The sequence below is a fragment of the Papaver somniferum genome, chromosome 9 (genome assembly GCF_003573695.1).
Source record: "Papaver somniferum cultivar HN1 chromosome 9, ASM357369v1, whole genome shotgun sequence".
NCBI lineage: Eukaryota > Viridiplantae > Streptophyta > Magnoliopsida > Ranunculales > Papaveraceae > Papaver > Papaver somniferum.
In genome coordinates this window covers 118078839-118094368 of record NC_039366.1, presented here as the reverse complement: position 1 = coordinate 118094368, position 15530 = coordinate 118078839, and the positions used below count along the sequence as shown (strand labels likewise).

The following is a 15530-nucleotide window of genomic DNA, read 5'->3' as shown; positions in this document are numbered from 1 at the left end:
TGTAGTAACTAGTATGTAGTAACTAGTAGTAATATGCAGTAACTAGTATGTAGTAACTAGTAGTAATATGTAGTAACTAGTATACTAGTATACTACTAGTAGTAACTAGTAGTAATATGTAGTAGTAATATGTAGTATCAATATGTAGTAACTAGTAGTATACCAGTATACTAGTCGTAACTAGTAGTAATATGTAGTAACTAGTATGTAGTAACTAGTAGTAATATATAATATCAATATGTAGTAACTAGTAATAATATGTAGTATCAATATGTAGTAACTAGTATACTAGTAGTAACTAGTACTTTACTAGTAGTAACATATGTAGTATAACACAACAATATTAATATGTAGTATCAATACATAATATACAATATTGATATGTAGTACATAACATATTGATACTACATATTGATATGTAGTATCAATACATAACATAATAATATTTATTTATATGCAGTACGTAACATATAGATACTACATATTGATATGTAGTATCAATATGTTGACACTACATATTGATATGTAGTATCAATATATAACATAAAAGTATTTATTTATATGTAGTCATAACATATTGATACTACATATTGATATGTAGTATCAGTACATACTACTAGTAACATACTACTAGTATGTTACTACATACTCTTAGTAACATATGTAGTATGTAGTAATATATGTAGTAACATACATAGTGTTATATGTTAGGATTAGTAGAGTAATTTTATTCTTTTCAAAACTTTTTTGGACTAACGAGTAAATATATATTTCCGCTGGACTAGTCATTAACCCGGATCGGGTTTAGTGGACTAAACAACAAAGTTCTCAAAATAATTTCGTTACCATAAGTACATATAACCCAAAAACTGTTTTATGATCTAAAGTTACTTTATGACCCATTTACCCAAATGTTGATCTAAAATCAACTACTTGATATCATCTCAAGTTCTCAACCCAAACATTGCCTCATGGCGCCAATTCTTCACACAGACGTGGATATTTTTATGCACGAACTTTACTCTTGAATGACTGATCTTTATTTCGTTGAAGAAACCCAGGGATTTTTATAGTCAAATGGTCTGTCAATTTGTTTATTGGCATCCCGATTTTCGATAATGACCAACATACCATTCACGAGTGATTTCCGGAAAGAATGTGCTCGCCTCGACCCACAGTGTCGAACCTAAAGATTTTTGTTAAAGGGAGCACAAAAAGCGATCCGAGGAGTGCAAAAATCGTAGTCGACTCACCTTGGAGGACTGAGTTTATACATATATCCGATTCAGAAAAAATTACCCCCGGTTAATATTTACAGTTTTCCACCACAGGTCCACAGTTACTTAAATCAACCCCATCTTCTTCTTTGAGCATTAAACCCTAAACGTAAGTCCTCGCATAAGAAGTCAAGACTGTCAAGTTCTCGCATAAGCTTCAGCCAATAACATGTGCTTCTTATTCCTTGACTTCCTAATTTGACAATATCATAGCTACAATCACCGCCTTCATGTATTTACATCATAAGTATTATTATCAAAGGTGATCTTTATTTTGATTTAAATCAAAAAATATTTTCTCGATTAAGCTTCTCTTTGAGTTTATAGCAGATGTGTCTGTGTGAGTTGTGAACGAAACAAAAGAGATGTGATTGCGAACCATCTTAACCAATAAAATATAAAGGTCTTGATAAATAAGTGAACATCACATGACTATTAATTTCATTTCCTAAACCTGTTCAGATGGAGATGTTAGATGTATGAAGATATTAAAGAAGGTAGTCTCTTTTTTGCAAGCCCAAGCTCTGGAATTTCACAAATTCAACCACTCAGAACTCAGGATACCAAATGTTGTTTTGATCAAAATTAATTAAGATTAAGAAAACTAATAGCTTTTTCTTGACCATATAATAGATTCTTAACTGAAAATCTTCTAATGGATTGGAAGCGTAAAATTTTTGTGGAATTGGATTCAAGTAAATGGACGATAACGGTGGTCGCCGAAGGGAAGTGCTGCTAGTGTCAACCACTAAACGGCGACTGTTTCATAAAGAGTGAAGGGGAAGAAGATGAAGGGTGCAGATTTCGTCTTTACGGCTTACTCGTATTGATGATGATGATTGGTGTCTTAACAAGGTCATTGTAGTCCAATCCACACAGATATATAGAATCGGTCCTATTCAGTGAGACGACTAGCAATCTTCTTTGAAACCCCTTCTCGACTTCTTCTTACTCGAACTCGAGGAGATAAAAATGCGCATACGATCATAATCGATGTTAGAATACGGGCATCCAACTCAAAACTAATTGGCAATGAGTGGAGAGGCCCTTAGGATTATAAACCGCAGGATCTTAGATGCCCAGACAATGTGGGACTAATAATCTCAACACGCCCCCTCACGTGTAGCCTCGTTGGGTCTAACACGTGGACAATTAAATCGGGTGACGCGGAGTAAAGGCGCGGTCAATGATGACTCGTCGCAAATAGCCTGCTCTGATACCATGTTAGAATACGGGCATCCAACTCAAAACCAATTGGCAATGAGTGGAGAGACCCTTAGGATTATAAACCGCAGGATCTTAGATTCCCAGACAATGTGGGACTAATAATCTCAACAATGGACGTAAACGAGGCATTTCAATATGTGAGAGTTGTCAATAAGATGATGAAATTGATGAACATAGACAAAAAGGGAGATGCAGCAGCCACCAATTGGGTAAGCACTTCATCTTTTAGGTTTTATATTTAGATTAATTTCTTAAGTACATGGAATCTTAATTGATGATCGGCCATCGCACACCACACTCTCTCATCCATACGAGGGTTTTATCAGTAGAAAAACAATTGGTATCAGGATGGGATCGTGATTTATACGTGATTATCTGGATATGCTTGCATGTTGAAAAGTTCTGATTATCTGGGGCAACTGCAGTATCGGCATAATTGTAAGACTTGTTGCTCTGTGCAAGGTTGTTCTAGGTTATCTAGGAGATATTGGCGATGCTTGTTTCCCGTATGATGCCATGTTGAGTTGAATTTCCTATAACATGTTAGGGGACTGAAAGTAGCACATAGTGGATCTAGGAACCGAACGGGAGAGAAGGATATTATATTGTTGCATTCAGCGAGCAGATTTACATGTTCACTAAGAATTAGCAAATTCTATAATTTAGGGTTATTAATACACCAAGAACAAAAATTTGAAGACATGCATGTAGATATCAAGGAACAGATTATTAGCTAATTAGAAGACGAAGAGAATGAAAAACATACTTCATTGCGCACTGTAATCTTTTTACTAAAGAGACTGACTAACATAAAAGCTATGAAGAGTTTGGATTTTGACTTAAATTTTACTCAAATCCAGCGCAATGGCAATACACGCATAAATAAATAGTTGTTGCTATGTGCTACCTCGAGATGATATACTTATCATTCGTGTTTCTACATGTCGCCATAATGATTTCGATCTCTGTAACATGTTGCCTCGTTGGATTTTCCATAGGGGACTAAAAATGCTACAAAGTGGATCGAACAAGCAAAACAGAGAGAAGAAGAAGGGTGGATTAGTTACCTTAGCGGATTAGCTGTTGCATTTAGGCAGGAAAGCTACTCAGATATTCAAGTCAAGCCTGGCAATGGACCTGCTATACCTGCACACCGATTTTTGTTGGTAAGTATGTGCGTGGGTCTCCTTAATTGAGATGAGACAAATTTTATTCAGTTCCTTAGACGCATGATGTTATGATACGATCTTCACTTTCCTATATACGAAACTTGCAGGCAGCCTCATCTGAAGCTTCCAAAACCATGCTAGCATCAGATCTGTGCAAATCTGCACCGATTGACTCTGTATCTCTCCTGAATTCAAGCATGATGAGCTTGAGACATTCTTGGAGTTTCTTTACTGTGGGAAATTGTCCAAGGAAAGTTTTAGAAGCATTTTTACTCCCTCCTACTTGCAGCTGATAAGTACGTGGTTCCACATTTGCGAAGGTATTGTGAACAACATGACGGAACATTACTAAATTCGTCAAACGCTCTCAAAATTCTGGAAGCCTCTGAAATCTGTTCGAATGAAATAATAGAAGTTGCTGCCTTGGAGTCAATACTCAGCCACACAAAAGAGATATATTTCTCACCTAGTTTTGAAGAATTTGTAAGACGGAACCCGCATTTGATGGTACATAACTATATATCGTCAGGGCCCATAGCGAGAAGGAAACACCGGTACATGTTGCCAAGGCCCATAGCGAGAAGGAAACACTAAAACATGGGGTCGGCGGTATATTAGGTGTTGAAGATGAAAATGATGATTTTCTTTTTTCTCTTTGATTGATCATTATTGACGATAGGCAATTATTTGTTTTTCTCTTGATATTAAAGTTCATGAGTTTAATTAACTTAGAAAACCGGCTTGCAAAGTTAAAATTATCTAAGGCTTATAAATCGCAGGATCTTAGACTTCCGGTACTACGTGGGACTAATAATCTCAACATTTTTTAGTATAGACTAACATTAAAATAAAAAAAATCTTGTTAGAAAGGTGCACGATGTTAAATGTGGCTAGGCACAAGAAAGCCTTGAGACATTCCATCGACGAACAGGTTTTTGGAATTGTTTATTGAGAGAGGGGGCTTCGTCGAAGCGTATATTTAAAGGTGGGAAAACTTGTCCCATTACCATGATCACTGGATTTTACAGAATACGAGTAGTAATTTATATGATTTTGTATGAAACTTAATTCGTTGGGAAAATGGTGTTAGTTTCTGAAGAGGTAAACACTTGGTGTTGAAGCTGAAGACACAAAATTATTTTGACATTAGGAAATATAGTATTTTCTCTGGAATTATTAAGTTTTTCCTGTCCGGGAATTGTGAATTGCCAATAGATGAATTCGAAAATAGGGTCGTTATATCGATGGTCATCCTAGGACCGCTCCGCTATAATGCTATTACATCACATATTTGCTTTAAGTACCCATTGGGGAAACCTTTGCTTATCCATCTTACTTACTCATCAATTTTCATTTTTTTCTTTTCTTAATCGCATGGGATTTCCCTAATTTACGGTTTTCTCTCTTTCTGCAAGCGAGTAGTAGTTGGGGATTGCTTAGCACTTTGTTTTTTCGGTGGAAAGACAAACATTTCCCCGAAAAGCTTCTAAATATGACTTTTCTTTTACAACCCTATTCTTCTTTTCTATGAATCGGTAAGATTTCTCTTTCTAACCCCTCTGTTTTTCTCTTTTCTCATCACAAAACCTCAGTCTTCTTTGATTAGTTGATAGCCACGACTAAACCTCAATCTTCTTTGAGACCCCTTTTCGACTTCTTCTTCTTCTGACGAAAACTCTAGCAACGTTGAGGACACAAGAATGGATTGTTCTCTTTGTGAAGGCACCCCAGTTACAGCATATTTTAGTCGTATGAATTGTTTTGAGGAGGTCAAGAACATGATGAATTTGATGAATAAAGACAAAAAGGCAGAGACCACGTCAATTAAAGCAGCTACTAACTGGGTAAGCACCAAATCTTTAAGGTTACATATTTGGATTGATTTCTTAAGTACAGTCAATCATAATTAAAGTTATGAATACCGTAAGAAGCAAAATTCGAAGTCATGTAGTTTTCAATCCACTCGTTGTTGGCTAATAATAAAATGAATTGCTTGGAAAATGATTAACGTTGTCAATTGCATACTGTGATCTATTTTACTAAAGAGACTACCGCTATGGCAGAACACGCATAAATATATTAATTAATTGTTGCTATGTGCTACAACGAGATGATACTGACCATTCGTGTTTTTACATGTTGAGTTCGAAGTTGCCTCTGTCGGATTTTTCTTTAGGGGACTCAATGTGCTACAGAGTGGATGGAGGATGCAAAAAAGAGGGAAGAAGAGTGCAATAAACATATTGGCTTATTAGCTGTTGCATTTAGGGAGGGAAGCTACTCAGACATTCAAGTCAAGCCTGGCAATGGACCTTCTATACCCGCACACAGATTTTTGTTGGTCAGTGTTTATTGAGATAAGGCAACTTTTCATTCATTTCCTTCAGTGTATGATACGCTCTTCAATTTCCTATATGCAAAACTTGCAGGCAACCACATCTGAAGTTTTGAAAACCATGCTAGCATCAGATCTGTGCAAATCTGCACCAATCGACTCCATATCTCTCCCTGAATTCAATCATGAAGAGCTTGAGACATTCTTGGAGTTCCTTTACTGTGGGAAATTGGCCAAGGAAAAGTTTGACATGCATTTTCAGTCTCTAACACTTGCAGCTGATAAGTATGTAATTCCACATTTGCAAACATATTGTGAACAACATATCCTAAAATTACTAGATTCGTCAAACGCTCTCAAAATTCTGGAGTTCTCAGAAATTCTTTCGAATGAAGTATTAAAAGTTGCTTCCTTGAAGTCAATACTCAGCCACACAAAAGAAATATATTTCTCACCTGGTTTTGAAGATTTTGCAAGACAGAACCCACATTTGATGGTACAAATCGCCAGGGCCCATAGCAGAAGGAAACGTAATACAGGGCAATTGCAGTACAATGGGTGTTGAAGCTGAAGATACGAAACTATTTTGACACTAGGCAATATACTGTACTTCTTTTTCTAGAATTAGTGAATTAATGATATCTTTGGTATTATTTGCAACCTTTTTTCTGTTCCTGGTTTCTTTCAGTATAAGCTTATAAGGCCAGATTAAATCTTGTTAAAATGGCGTGGTGTGAGCATGTGCCTGGGTACGAGGATCATCTGATTATCTGAAAGACAAACATTCCATCAGTTCATACTGACAGTATTATTTGCTCTAAGAAAATAATTGACAAACAGGTCAATTTTTTCGAATTGTTTATCGAGAAGGCTTCATCGAAGTGTATATAAAGGTGGGCAAAGTTGTCGCATTATACCAGGATCACTGGATTTTACATAATTTTTAAGAAAATCAATTAGTTTGGGAAATAGTTTTTTTTTTGGACGAGGTAAACACTTCGCTATCTAGAGGTTCATAACTCATGGAAATAGATCTACAGATCAACCTTTTTGTTTTAATCCCAGAACAAATCAGACAAATTGTGGTGCTCAAGAAAGAGCAGCAGCGATTGCTCTCTTGATACTCCAAATCTGTTAGCCAACAAGGGAAGCCTTGGCTGGTAAAGCAAATGCCGCCATGCCGAGCCTTGACTGAGAGTGATTCCCTCGTTATCTTTTTTCCTGCCTCCTCACTGCCAAGCGATGCCCTCATTTTTGTGTTCGGTTACTTGCTCTTGGCTTCGGGGCTTGTTGAACCAATGCCAAAGGGTGTCCAACCTGGCATTTATCATGCCGGCGTTTAGACCAAAATTTCTTAACAGTATATTCGGCGGTTCGATGGGACTTCGGGGCGGTAAAATTAAACAAGGACTCAGTTGGAAATGGGAAAGACGCATACTAAAAAAATTTAGGGTTTCTGAATCGCCACTTACCCTTTACTATAATCTCACACTCTTCTTCGAGGACCCTTTCCTTCTTCTTCTATTTGCGGAACTTCAATTAACCCTGAGACAAAAGATGGATTGTTCTTTTTGTAAAAAGGTAAGAGTTCAACTGCATAAGCAATATTCACATTCAAACCCTGGCGGAGTTGTAGTATGCAATCGTTGTAATGAGGAAATTAACAGCATGATGAACTTGATGAACAAAGACAGAAATACAGCAACCATATCCCTAGCAGATGCCAATTGGGTAAGCACTGAATATTTTTATGTTATTTGGTTGGACTTATTGTTGATGCCAATCTATTGCAGAATGCTGTGTTTTTTAGAATTAAAACACCTCATTTAAAAATGTGGAAGAGTTCTTAGCCTAATTGACTTAAAATGGACTTAAACCCGGCAATTGCAAATTGCTATTGCTATATAACTCTGTAAGTAAGTAAGTAGGGGACCTGTTGCTCTGTGCTTAGTTGAGATACAAGATGAATTTGACTATTCATGTTTCCATGCATGTTGAGTTTGATTTCTGTAACTTGTTGCCTGTGGTCGTGTTGGATTTTCCTTAGGGGACTAAAAGTGCTACAAGGTGGATCGAGCTAGCTAAAGAGAGAGAAGACTATCTTATTGGCGGATTAAATGTTGCATTTGAGGAGGGAAGTTACTCGGATATTCAAGTCAAACCTGGCAATGGACCTTCTATACCTGCTCATAGATTTTTGCTGGTTAGTTAAATTACATTCTTTTCTTGAGAAATATTGAAGTTGAGAGAAAACAGATATAAATTACATTCTTTTCTTGAAAAATATTGATGCTATGTTTTTCATGTTCCTTCATGCAAATATTGCAGGCAACTAAATCCGAGGTTTTCGAAAACATGCTAGCATCAGATACTTGCAAAGCAGCACCACTTGACTCCATATCTCTCCCTGAGTTTAATCACGAAGAGCTTGAAATCTTCTTGGAATTGCTTTACTGTGGAAACTTGGCTAAGGAAAAGTTCGAGAAGCATTTTTCCTGCCTAGCACTCGCATCTCATAAGTATGTGATTCCACATTTGCAGAAGTTTTGCGAAGAGGAGATACTAAATTTATTAGATTCGTCAACCGCACTCAAGGTTCTGGAAATCTCAGAAATTTGTTCTAGCGAGGCATTAAAAGTTGCTGCCTTGAACTCAATAGTCGGCCACTCCGAGGAAATATATTACTCACCTGGTTATGAAGAATTTGCAAGACAGAATACGCATTTGATGGTACAGATTACTAGGGCCCATAGCAAAAAAAAAAGTAGCACCCTTCCTAAGAAGAAACGTATGGGGTGTTTGTTTGCGGAATTCACGATTTCGAGGATTTATAATTCCATGGGGTTACAAATTCTGGAATTCATGTAAATCCCTCGTGTGTTTGGTGACTCATTTAAAATTCCTAAAAATCATAGAATTATCTTGTTTTAAAGTCCGTATAGTGTTTGATATTAACCTTAGAATTTTAAAATTGTATATGTATGAGATTTAAAGTTAAAAAAGGTGGGTCCATAAATCTCTTGATAAGTTTCCCAGCAAATTTTATGGGGGAGGGGTCGGATTCCGTATGAAGGATTTGCTGGAAAACTGATTCTCGTAGGAAACATAATTTCAGGGATTTGGGCAACCAAACATTTCGAAGGAAACGTAATTCCACCAAATCCCATGGACCCATAAATCCAACCTTTAAAATTCTACATCCAAACCCACCAGTAATGTTTTTTTTTTTTTTTGTTGAATCACATTTTCTCATTTATTGACCAACATAAGGGTTACAAAAGTTACTATAATCACTCAAAAACAAACAACAAAAAGAAGGAAACAAAAAGGATAGCTAAAATCTTACAGTAAACAAGGAACTAATTAAAATCCTATTTTGAAAAAAAAGAAAGAGAATTTGAATTTGATACTCATTGTTCCACCTGGCTCCTTTCATTCTTGCACTATTAGCTTGAACTGTCTTCATAATTCTGTTTTTGAAACTGTGTACATGAACATTACCTCCTTCAAAGTAGATTTTGTTCCTTTGAAACCAAAGATCCTTCATAGTAGTACAAGTTGTAGTTATCCACACCTTTTTAATGATTGGACTATGATTTTTTGGTGCAGAAAAAACATCAGAAAAGGAGAAAGGCCTTGAAAATTTGAAGATATTTCTCAACCAGTCACAAATATGTGCACTGAATTCACATTTCAACATAGTGTGTTCCATATAGTCTTGCTCTGATTTGCGCACACAACATCTGGAAGGCATTTCATATCCTTGTTTTCTTTTTATTTCATCATCCACATAAATTCCCTGTAACAGTTTCCAAATGTTACTTGCAATACTTGGATGCAAAGAATATCTCCATATATGAGAAGACCAATCTACCTTATGTTCCTTGAATCTTAATTTCTCCACTGCCATTGCAGTATTAAATTTTCCACTACTATGTAAATTCCATATTATGGAATCAGTTCCATTGTGAATAATAGGCAAGTTATCAATCTGTAAGAACTGTTGCAATTGAGGATGAATATGCCATTCATTATCAATAATTAAATCCTGAACTTTTAACTGCATATTATTTTGAACAAACTCTGTATAACCAACCTTATGGATTAAAGGAGATGAACCATACCATGAATCAAACCACACTAAGATATCAGCTCCATTGCCAACACTCCATGTAATATTTTCTTGTAATCCAGTCCAAGCCCATTGTAATCCTGCTCTTACTGATGATAACTTCCAGCCTGAGAACCAGATACCATATTTATTTTTGAATTTAGCAGTAAAAAAGAGAGTCCATTCATCTAAAGAAGAAACCAATTTCCACATCATTTTCATAAGCAAAGCTCTGTTAAGAACTTCTAGACTTCTAATTCCCAAACCCCCTTCATCATATGGTACACAGACTTTCTTCCAAGATAGAGTTTTATACTTTCTAACATCACCATCCCCTGACCATAAAAAATTTCTTATTAACTTTTCACAAATTTTGATAATGGAAGATGGCCATTTGTAAATTACCATATTATATAGAGGATAACTGCACAATACTGATTTGACAAGAATAAGTCCATCATGAAATGATAATAATCTCCCTTTCTAAGCTGCAAGTTTGTTTTGAAGCATTACCACTATTGGCCAAACCATTTCAGTAGTGACTCTGCCTGGGGCTAGAATGATACCAAGATATTTATCAGGAAAACAAGAGATATCCATACCAACCATTCTGCTAATTTTTTGATTTCTGATTGAAGTAATACCATCTATGAAACATTTGCTCTTAGCTTTGTTGATCAACTGACCAAAGCTATTTTGATAACTTTCAAACAACTTAAAGAGACAATCCAAAGTCTTCTTAGCTCCATTACAGAACAAGAACACATCATCAGCAAAAAACAAGTGTTGGATAAATTCCATTTCTAACAACCATTGGAGTTATCTTCCATGTATTTACCAAACTTGTAATATTTCTACTCAACACATCTTCCATCAAAATAAACAAAATAGGGGATAGTGGATCACCCTGTTTAAGTCCTCTATTAATTGAGAAAAAATCACATGGTCCACCATTGACCATGACTGACAATTTAGCAGATTTAAACATTGTTAATAACCAATCACACCAAGTTAAGGAAAAACCATACTTACGCAGAACTTTAAAAAGAAATTCCCAGCTTACAGAGTCATAAGCTTGATAGATATCTAGTTTAAAAGCCACATTACCTCCTCTTCTTTTTTTCCTCATTTCATTCACCATCTCTGAAGCTAGAAGTACTTGTTCTTGAATGCTTCTACCTTTGACATAAGCAGCCTGTCGTGGAGAGATTAATTTTTCCATAAGACCATTCATTCCAACATAAATGATTTTTGTGAATATTTTGAACAGTACATTGCTTAAACAAATTTGTTAGAGCATAGCTCGGTCGACCTCGCATGCGTTACTATATCAATCATGTTTGTCAATGTTAGTGATCAAAACTATGAGTCTTGATTTCTAGTCTATTATAGCTAAGTCTCGGACTAGGATAGAAAAGTGTAGTTGAGCTCAAGGACTTCATGGAGATTCATCATACAACGAAGAAGATCTACTCAAGGAACCGTGGAACTTCATCAACAAAAATCTATGTGGAGACTTGAACTTATCTATCACTCAAAAGTCTATCTATTCTATCTCCTACTTCTTATGAGATAAAAAGTCGTATGCTATATAGACTGGATCATACACATTTGAAATTTCGAGCTGAGTATTCACTACTTACCTTTTTCTCGAAATCGTGTGTTGGTAAAGCATTTCGCTTTGATCAATTTTATCTTCACCTAGTGACGAAAGTCATGAAAAGTTTCAATTACTTTGAGAATTGCTCTGACGTGAAACGGTCTGTGAATAACGACTATATAACGTCCTCTGAGAATGTCTCAATGATTGGAATGAGAGTTTAGATTACATAACCATGTAGTCCTTAATCCGAAGTTTTCGAACCTTGTTGATTGAGAGAAACCGGAGGAATTGGCTTTGCCAAGTCCGCGAACCCAGTCCGCGAACTGACGGAAGTTCTCTTGCCGAGAATTTCTGTTGGGATTTTCCAAAAACTCGTTTACGTGTTTAGTCCGTGAACTCAGTCCGCGAACCTAGTCCGCGAACTGGCGGAAGTCTCTTTGCCGAGATTTTCTGCTGAGTTTGGAAAACTCTGCCGGTTGCCTTAAGTCCGCGAACTTGTTTGTGATCTTAAGTGGTTATGATCCAAAGATGTGCTCTGAACATGAAACTTAAATTACTAAGGAATGCTTTATGCAAACCGTAGATATAAAGTTCATGAGCCGATTCATCGAATCGAATCATCTTTGTTTCAATTGTGTCTTGTGTAGTTACATAAGATCTCATATAAATTGAACAACTCTCTAACTAGTTCATTTGAGTCAATTGAACTAGTTATGGTGAAGAAGAACTATGTTAATATGAATTGCTCATATGGTTTAACTTTTGGGTTACTATGTTGAACCAACATACACGTACACGTTTGGGCATGGTTTTCACAAACCCAGTACACGTCTACCCAAGTGTGTGTGACAAGCTAAGTTTTCGATCTAACGGTTGAGAAATATTAGCTTGAATATAAATCATGTTTTCATCTAACGGTGAATATGAATTGCTTTGTAACTAAGGCAAAACCCTGATTTGAAGGCTATATAAAGGAGACATCTAGCATTGTTCAAAACTAATCCCCACACGTCTGTGTGATACTAGTGCGCTCGCTAGAGTCGATTCTCCTTTAACCTTTGGTTTTCTTCTCTAAAACCAGGTTAACGACTTAAAGACTTCATTGGGATTGTGAAGCCAGACCGATACTACTTTTATCGTAGTTGTGTGATCTGATCTTGCATCTTCTATCGTACGAGTACAATCTATTGATTGGCTTGAGATCGTGAGAGTTCTCCGATAGGCAAGATAAAGAATTCACAAACATCTTAGTCTCACTGTTTGTGATTCCTCGACAAACCGCTGGTGTAGTCAAGAAGTATTGTTGAGAGGTGATTGATTAATCTAGGATGTTCTTCGGGAATATAAGACCGGATTATCAATTGGTTCATGTTCACCTTAATTTTATATCTTAAGACGGAATAAAACCTAGGATTTTTCTGTGGGAGACAGATTTATCCTTTGATAGAATTTTCTGTGTGAGACAGATTTGTTTATTATCAAGTCTGTGATTTTGGCTTGCATCAACTCTTAGTTGTGGGTGAGATCAGCTAAGGGAATCAAGTGCGCAGTAACATTGCTTGGTCTTCAGTTGTAATAACTGATGGAATGACATTAAACAAATCATCATCAATATTAACATTTTGGGATTCAAACTTCTGTTGGAAATGTTGAACTAAGGATTCTGCAATTTGTGATTGCTCACAAATAATATTTCCATTGCTATCTTCTAGTTCACTGATTGAATTTTTTGCTTGTCTAATCTTCATTTTAGCATGAAAGTATCTAGTATTTGCTGATCCATCTGTAATCCACTTTTCCCTTGATTTAAGTCTCATAAGAGTATTAGCTTGTACTTCTCTATTTGCATGTTCATTCCGAGCTTCAACCAATTTAGCCATAAGACTTTCATCAAAAGGATTTTTGTCAGATAATTTCATTGCACTTTTAACTTTATCTTCAGCTTCCTTAATCGTTGTATGAACATTTCCAAAAACACTCCCACTCCATTCACTTAAGAATTTTTTTAACTTTTTAAGTTTCTGCATGAATATAAAGGCATGATCTTTAATTATAGGTTCTGACCAAACTTTCTTCACTTCTAATAAAAAGGATGGATGATCAATCCATATTTTCTGAAATCTCCAAGGAACATTTTTTGGTTTAGGTATACCTGTACAACCTCCCAATAATGGTGCATGATCTGATACAATTCTTAAGCCGACTTTATACCCCTAATCTCCATATTTTTGTAACCATAATGAATTGAAAACAACTCTATCTAGAGTGCATAAGATCCTCTTTTTTCCTTGTTGACAGTTGGACCAAGAGAATTGTTGCCCTGTCTTAGGTGCTGGTAGTAAATTACATGCATTTAGACAGTGAATAAAGTCTAACATTGAATTTCTGTTTGGAGTTTTACCTCCAACTTTTTCATCAGGTAGGGTGATTTCATTAAAGTCACCAAGCACAATCCATGGCTTTTGAGACTCACTAATGATCTCCATTTCAGACCATAAGAATTTTCTTTGACATTTTTTAACATGAGCATGAACACCAGATACTAATACATCACCAATGCTAACTGTTATCATTTGACTTGAAATTGAAACAACTTGAGGAGTAGCTAAATAACTATTCCAAAATAACCATAGATTACCTTTTGTTGATGAAGTGGAATTATGAATCACCATGCTTTGCATTCCAGGGAGATTCAACTTACTGCAAAATGAAGCATTACAAAAAGATTTTGGTTCTGCAATCCAAATAAGAGATGGACTAAATTGATTAACCAAAGACCTTAATTTATCCTGAGCCCTAGGTCTTCTCAGGCCCCGAATATTCCAATATATTATCTTCATTTAAGTGGTGGAGGATTTTTGGTTCCTCCCTTACCTTGATTTTTCCTGAAATTGTATTTGTTATTGACAATAACCGGAATACCACCTTTTACTGCACCTGGTGAATTCTGAGAAGTAGAAGAAGAAGAATTAATCACCTTCTTTTCAACCACTTTGGACCATGAAGTAACCTTAACTGTTTCATCTGAAACATTCCCTGTTTTACCATCCATAAATTTGACTTTGGGAGTTTCTAAAACACCAGCTTCCACTTCATTATGTATTTCAGTGTTTTCAAGAATATTATCTTCTTATACACATTCAAGAGGACTAAATCTTCCATCATTACCAATTTTATTAGTTTGACCAACTTGAAGAGTTGGAGTAACATGAATGGTATGAATAACAGAATCTTCAGCTTCACATTTTGATCTGTCACAAATATCAAAAGGTTTGTTCAATGGTATAGTTTCAAAGTTATCATTTGTTGAAGATGAATTAGGCTGCTGAGGTGATGATGAAGAAACGTAATGTTGAGTGACTTGCAATACAACGGGTGTTGGAGCTGAACATAACGAGTTCCTTTTCGTGCTAGGAAAATAAAAATAGATGCTTTTGTGGCATTTAACACAATAATTAGTTTATTAGTCAAGTAAGAGCAACATGCCATTCTTGTGATATCATATCTCCATATAGTTTTTTCTAGAAATATTAATAACCTTGATTTTATTTGTGCATCAACATTGTTTTTTAGTATAAGCTTTTGAAATCCAGATTAAATCTTGTGAAAACAGGTTTTCCGAAAGACAAACATCTCCCGTAGCAAAAGGGTTTCGAGTTGTTCGTTGTGAAGGTCTCATCAGAGTACTGTATCAACGTAGGCACACTCGTCCATATTTTTACATTTATATGTCCTTTATGCAGATGTCGATAGTTCAACTAGAACATCTATACAATTATCTGTCACCTAAAACATAAGAGGCCAGCCA

At 35.9% G+C, this 15530-nt stretch overlaps 3 protein-coding genes across 4 annotated transcripts; all 3 read left to right on the top strand.

Moving 5' to 3' along the window:
* Positions 1 to 2614: 2614 nt before the first annotated feature.
* Positions 2615 to 3966, top strand: LOC113312482 (BTB/POZ domain-containing protein At3g56230-like). Its single transcript, XM_026561232.1, has 3 exons — positions 2615 to 2713; positions 3503 to 3670; positions 3781 to 3966. Exons 1-3 carry the CDS (start codon positions 2615 to 2617, stop codon positions 3964 to 3966), a joined length of 453 nt encoding a protein of 150 aa, XP_026417017.1.
* Positions 3967 to 5376: 1410 nt separating this feature from the next.
* On the top strand, positions 5377 to 6609 carry LOC113309043 (BTB/POZ domain-containing protein At3g56230-like). Of its 2 annotated transcripts, XM_026557474.1 has the most exons (3): positions 5377 to 5517; positions 5825 to 6014; positions 6103 to 6609. In XM_026557474.1, exons 2-3 carry the CDS (start codon positions 5874 to 5876, stop codon positions 6571 to 6573), a joined length of 612 nt encoding a protein of 203 aa, XP_026413259.1. In that variant the 5' UTR covers positions 5377 to 5517; positions 5825 to 5873; the 3' UTR covers positions 6574 to 6609. The 2 variants fall into 2 exon arrangements, with proteins under 2 accessions (XP_026413259.1, XP_026413258.1); XM_026557473.1 differs by lacking the exon at positions 5377 to 5517 and having other exon boundaries at positions 5581 to 6014.
* A 956-nt stretch (positions 6610 to 7565) lies between these two features.
* Positions 7566 to 8876, top strand: LOC113312480 (BTB/POZ domain-containing protein At1g01640-like). The gene is made up of 3 exons (XM_026561231.1): positions 7566 to 7739; positions 8056 to 8211; positions 8337 to 8876. The coding sequence occupies exons 1-3, from the start codon at positions 7566 to 7568 to the stop codon at positions 8874 to 8876; spliced, it is 870 nt and encodes a 289-aa protein (XP_026417016.1).
* The last annotated feature ends 6654 nt before the right edge of the window (positions 8877 to 15530 follow it).

What these genes read in the sequence shown, in the direction of transcription:
- LOC113312482 (XM_026561232.1), top strand. Translation starts at nt 2,615, where the DNA reads ATGGACGTAAACGAGGCATTTCAATATGTGAGAGTTGTCAATAAGATG. An exon ending in ATGCAGCAGCCACCAATTGG is followed by an intron (nt 2,714 to 3,502) that starts GTAAGCACTTCA and finishes GATTTTCCATAG; the next exon opens with GGGACTAAAAATGCTACAAA. An exon ending in CTGCACACCGATTTTTGTTG is followed by an intron (nt 3,671 to 3,780) that starts GTAAGTATGTGC and finishes CGAAACTTGCAG; the next exon opens with GCAGCCTCATCTGAAGCTTC.
- LOC113309043 (XM_026557474.1), top strand. Translation starts at nt 5,874, where the DNA reads ATGGAGGATGCAAAAAAGAGGGAAGAAGAGTGCAATAAACATATTGGC. An exon ending in CCGCACACAGATTTTTGTTG is followed by an intron (nt 6,015 to 6,102) that starts GTCAGTGTTTAT and finishes CAAAACTTGCAG; the next exon opens with GCAACCACATCTGAAGTTTT.
- LOC113312480 (XM_026561231.1), top strand. Translation starts at nt 7,566, where the DNA reads ATGGATTGTTCTTTTTGTAAAAAGGTAAGAGTTCAACTGCATAAGCAA. An exon ending in CCCTAGCAGATGCCAATTGG is followed by an intron (nt 7,740 to 8,055) that starts GTAAGCACTGAA and finishes GATTTTCCTTAG; the next exon opens with GGGACTAAAAGTGCTACAAG. An exon ending in CTGCTCATAGATTTTTGCTG is followed by an intron (nt 8,212 to 8,336) that starts GTTAGTTAAATT and finishes CAAATATTGCAG; the next exon opens with GCAACTAAATCCGAGGTTTT.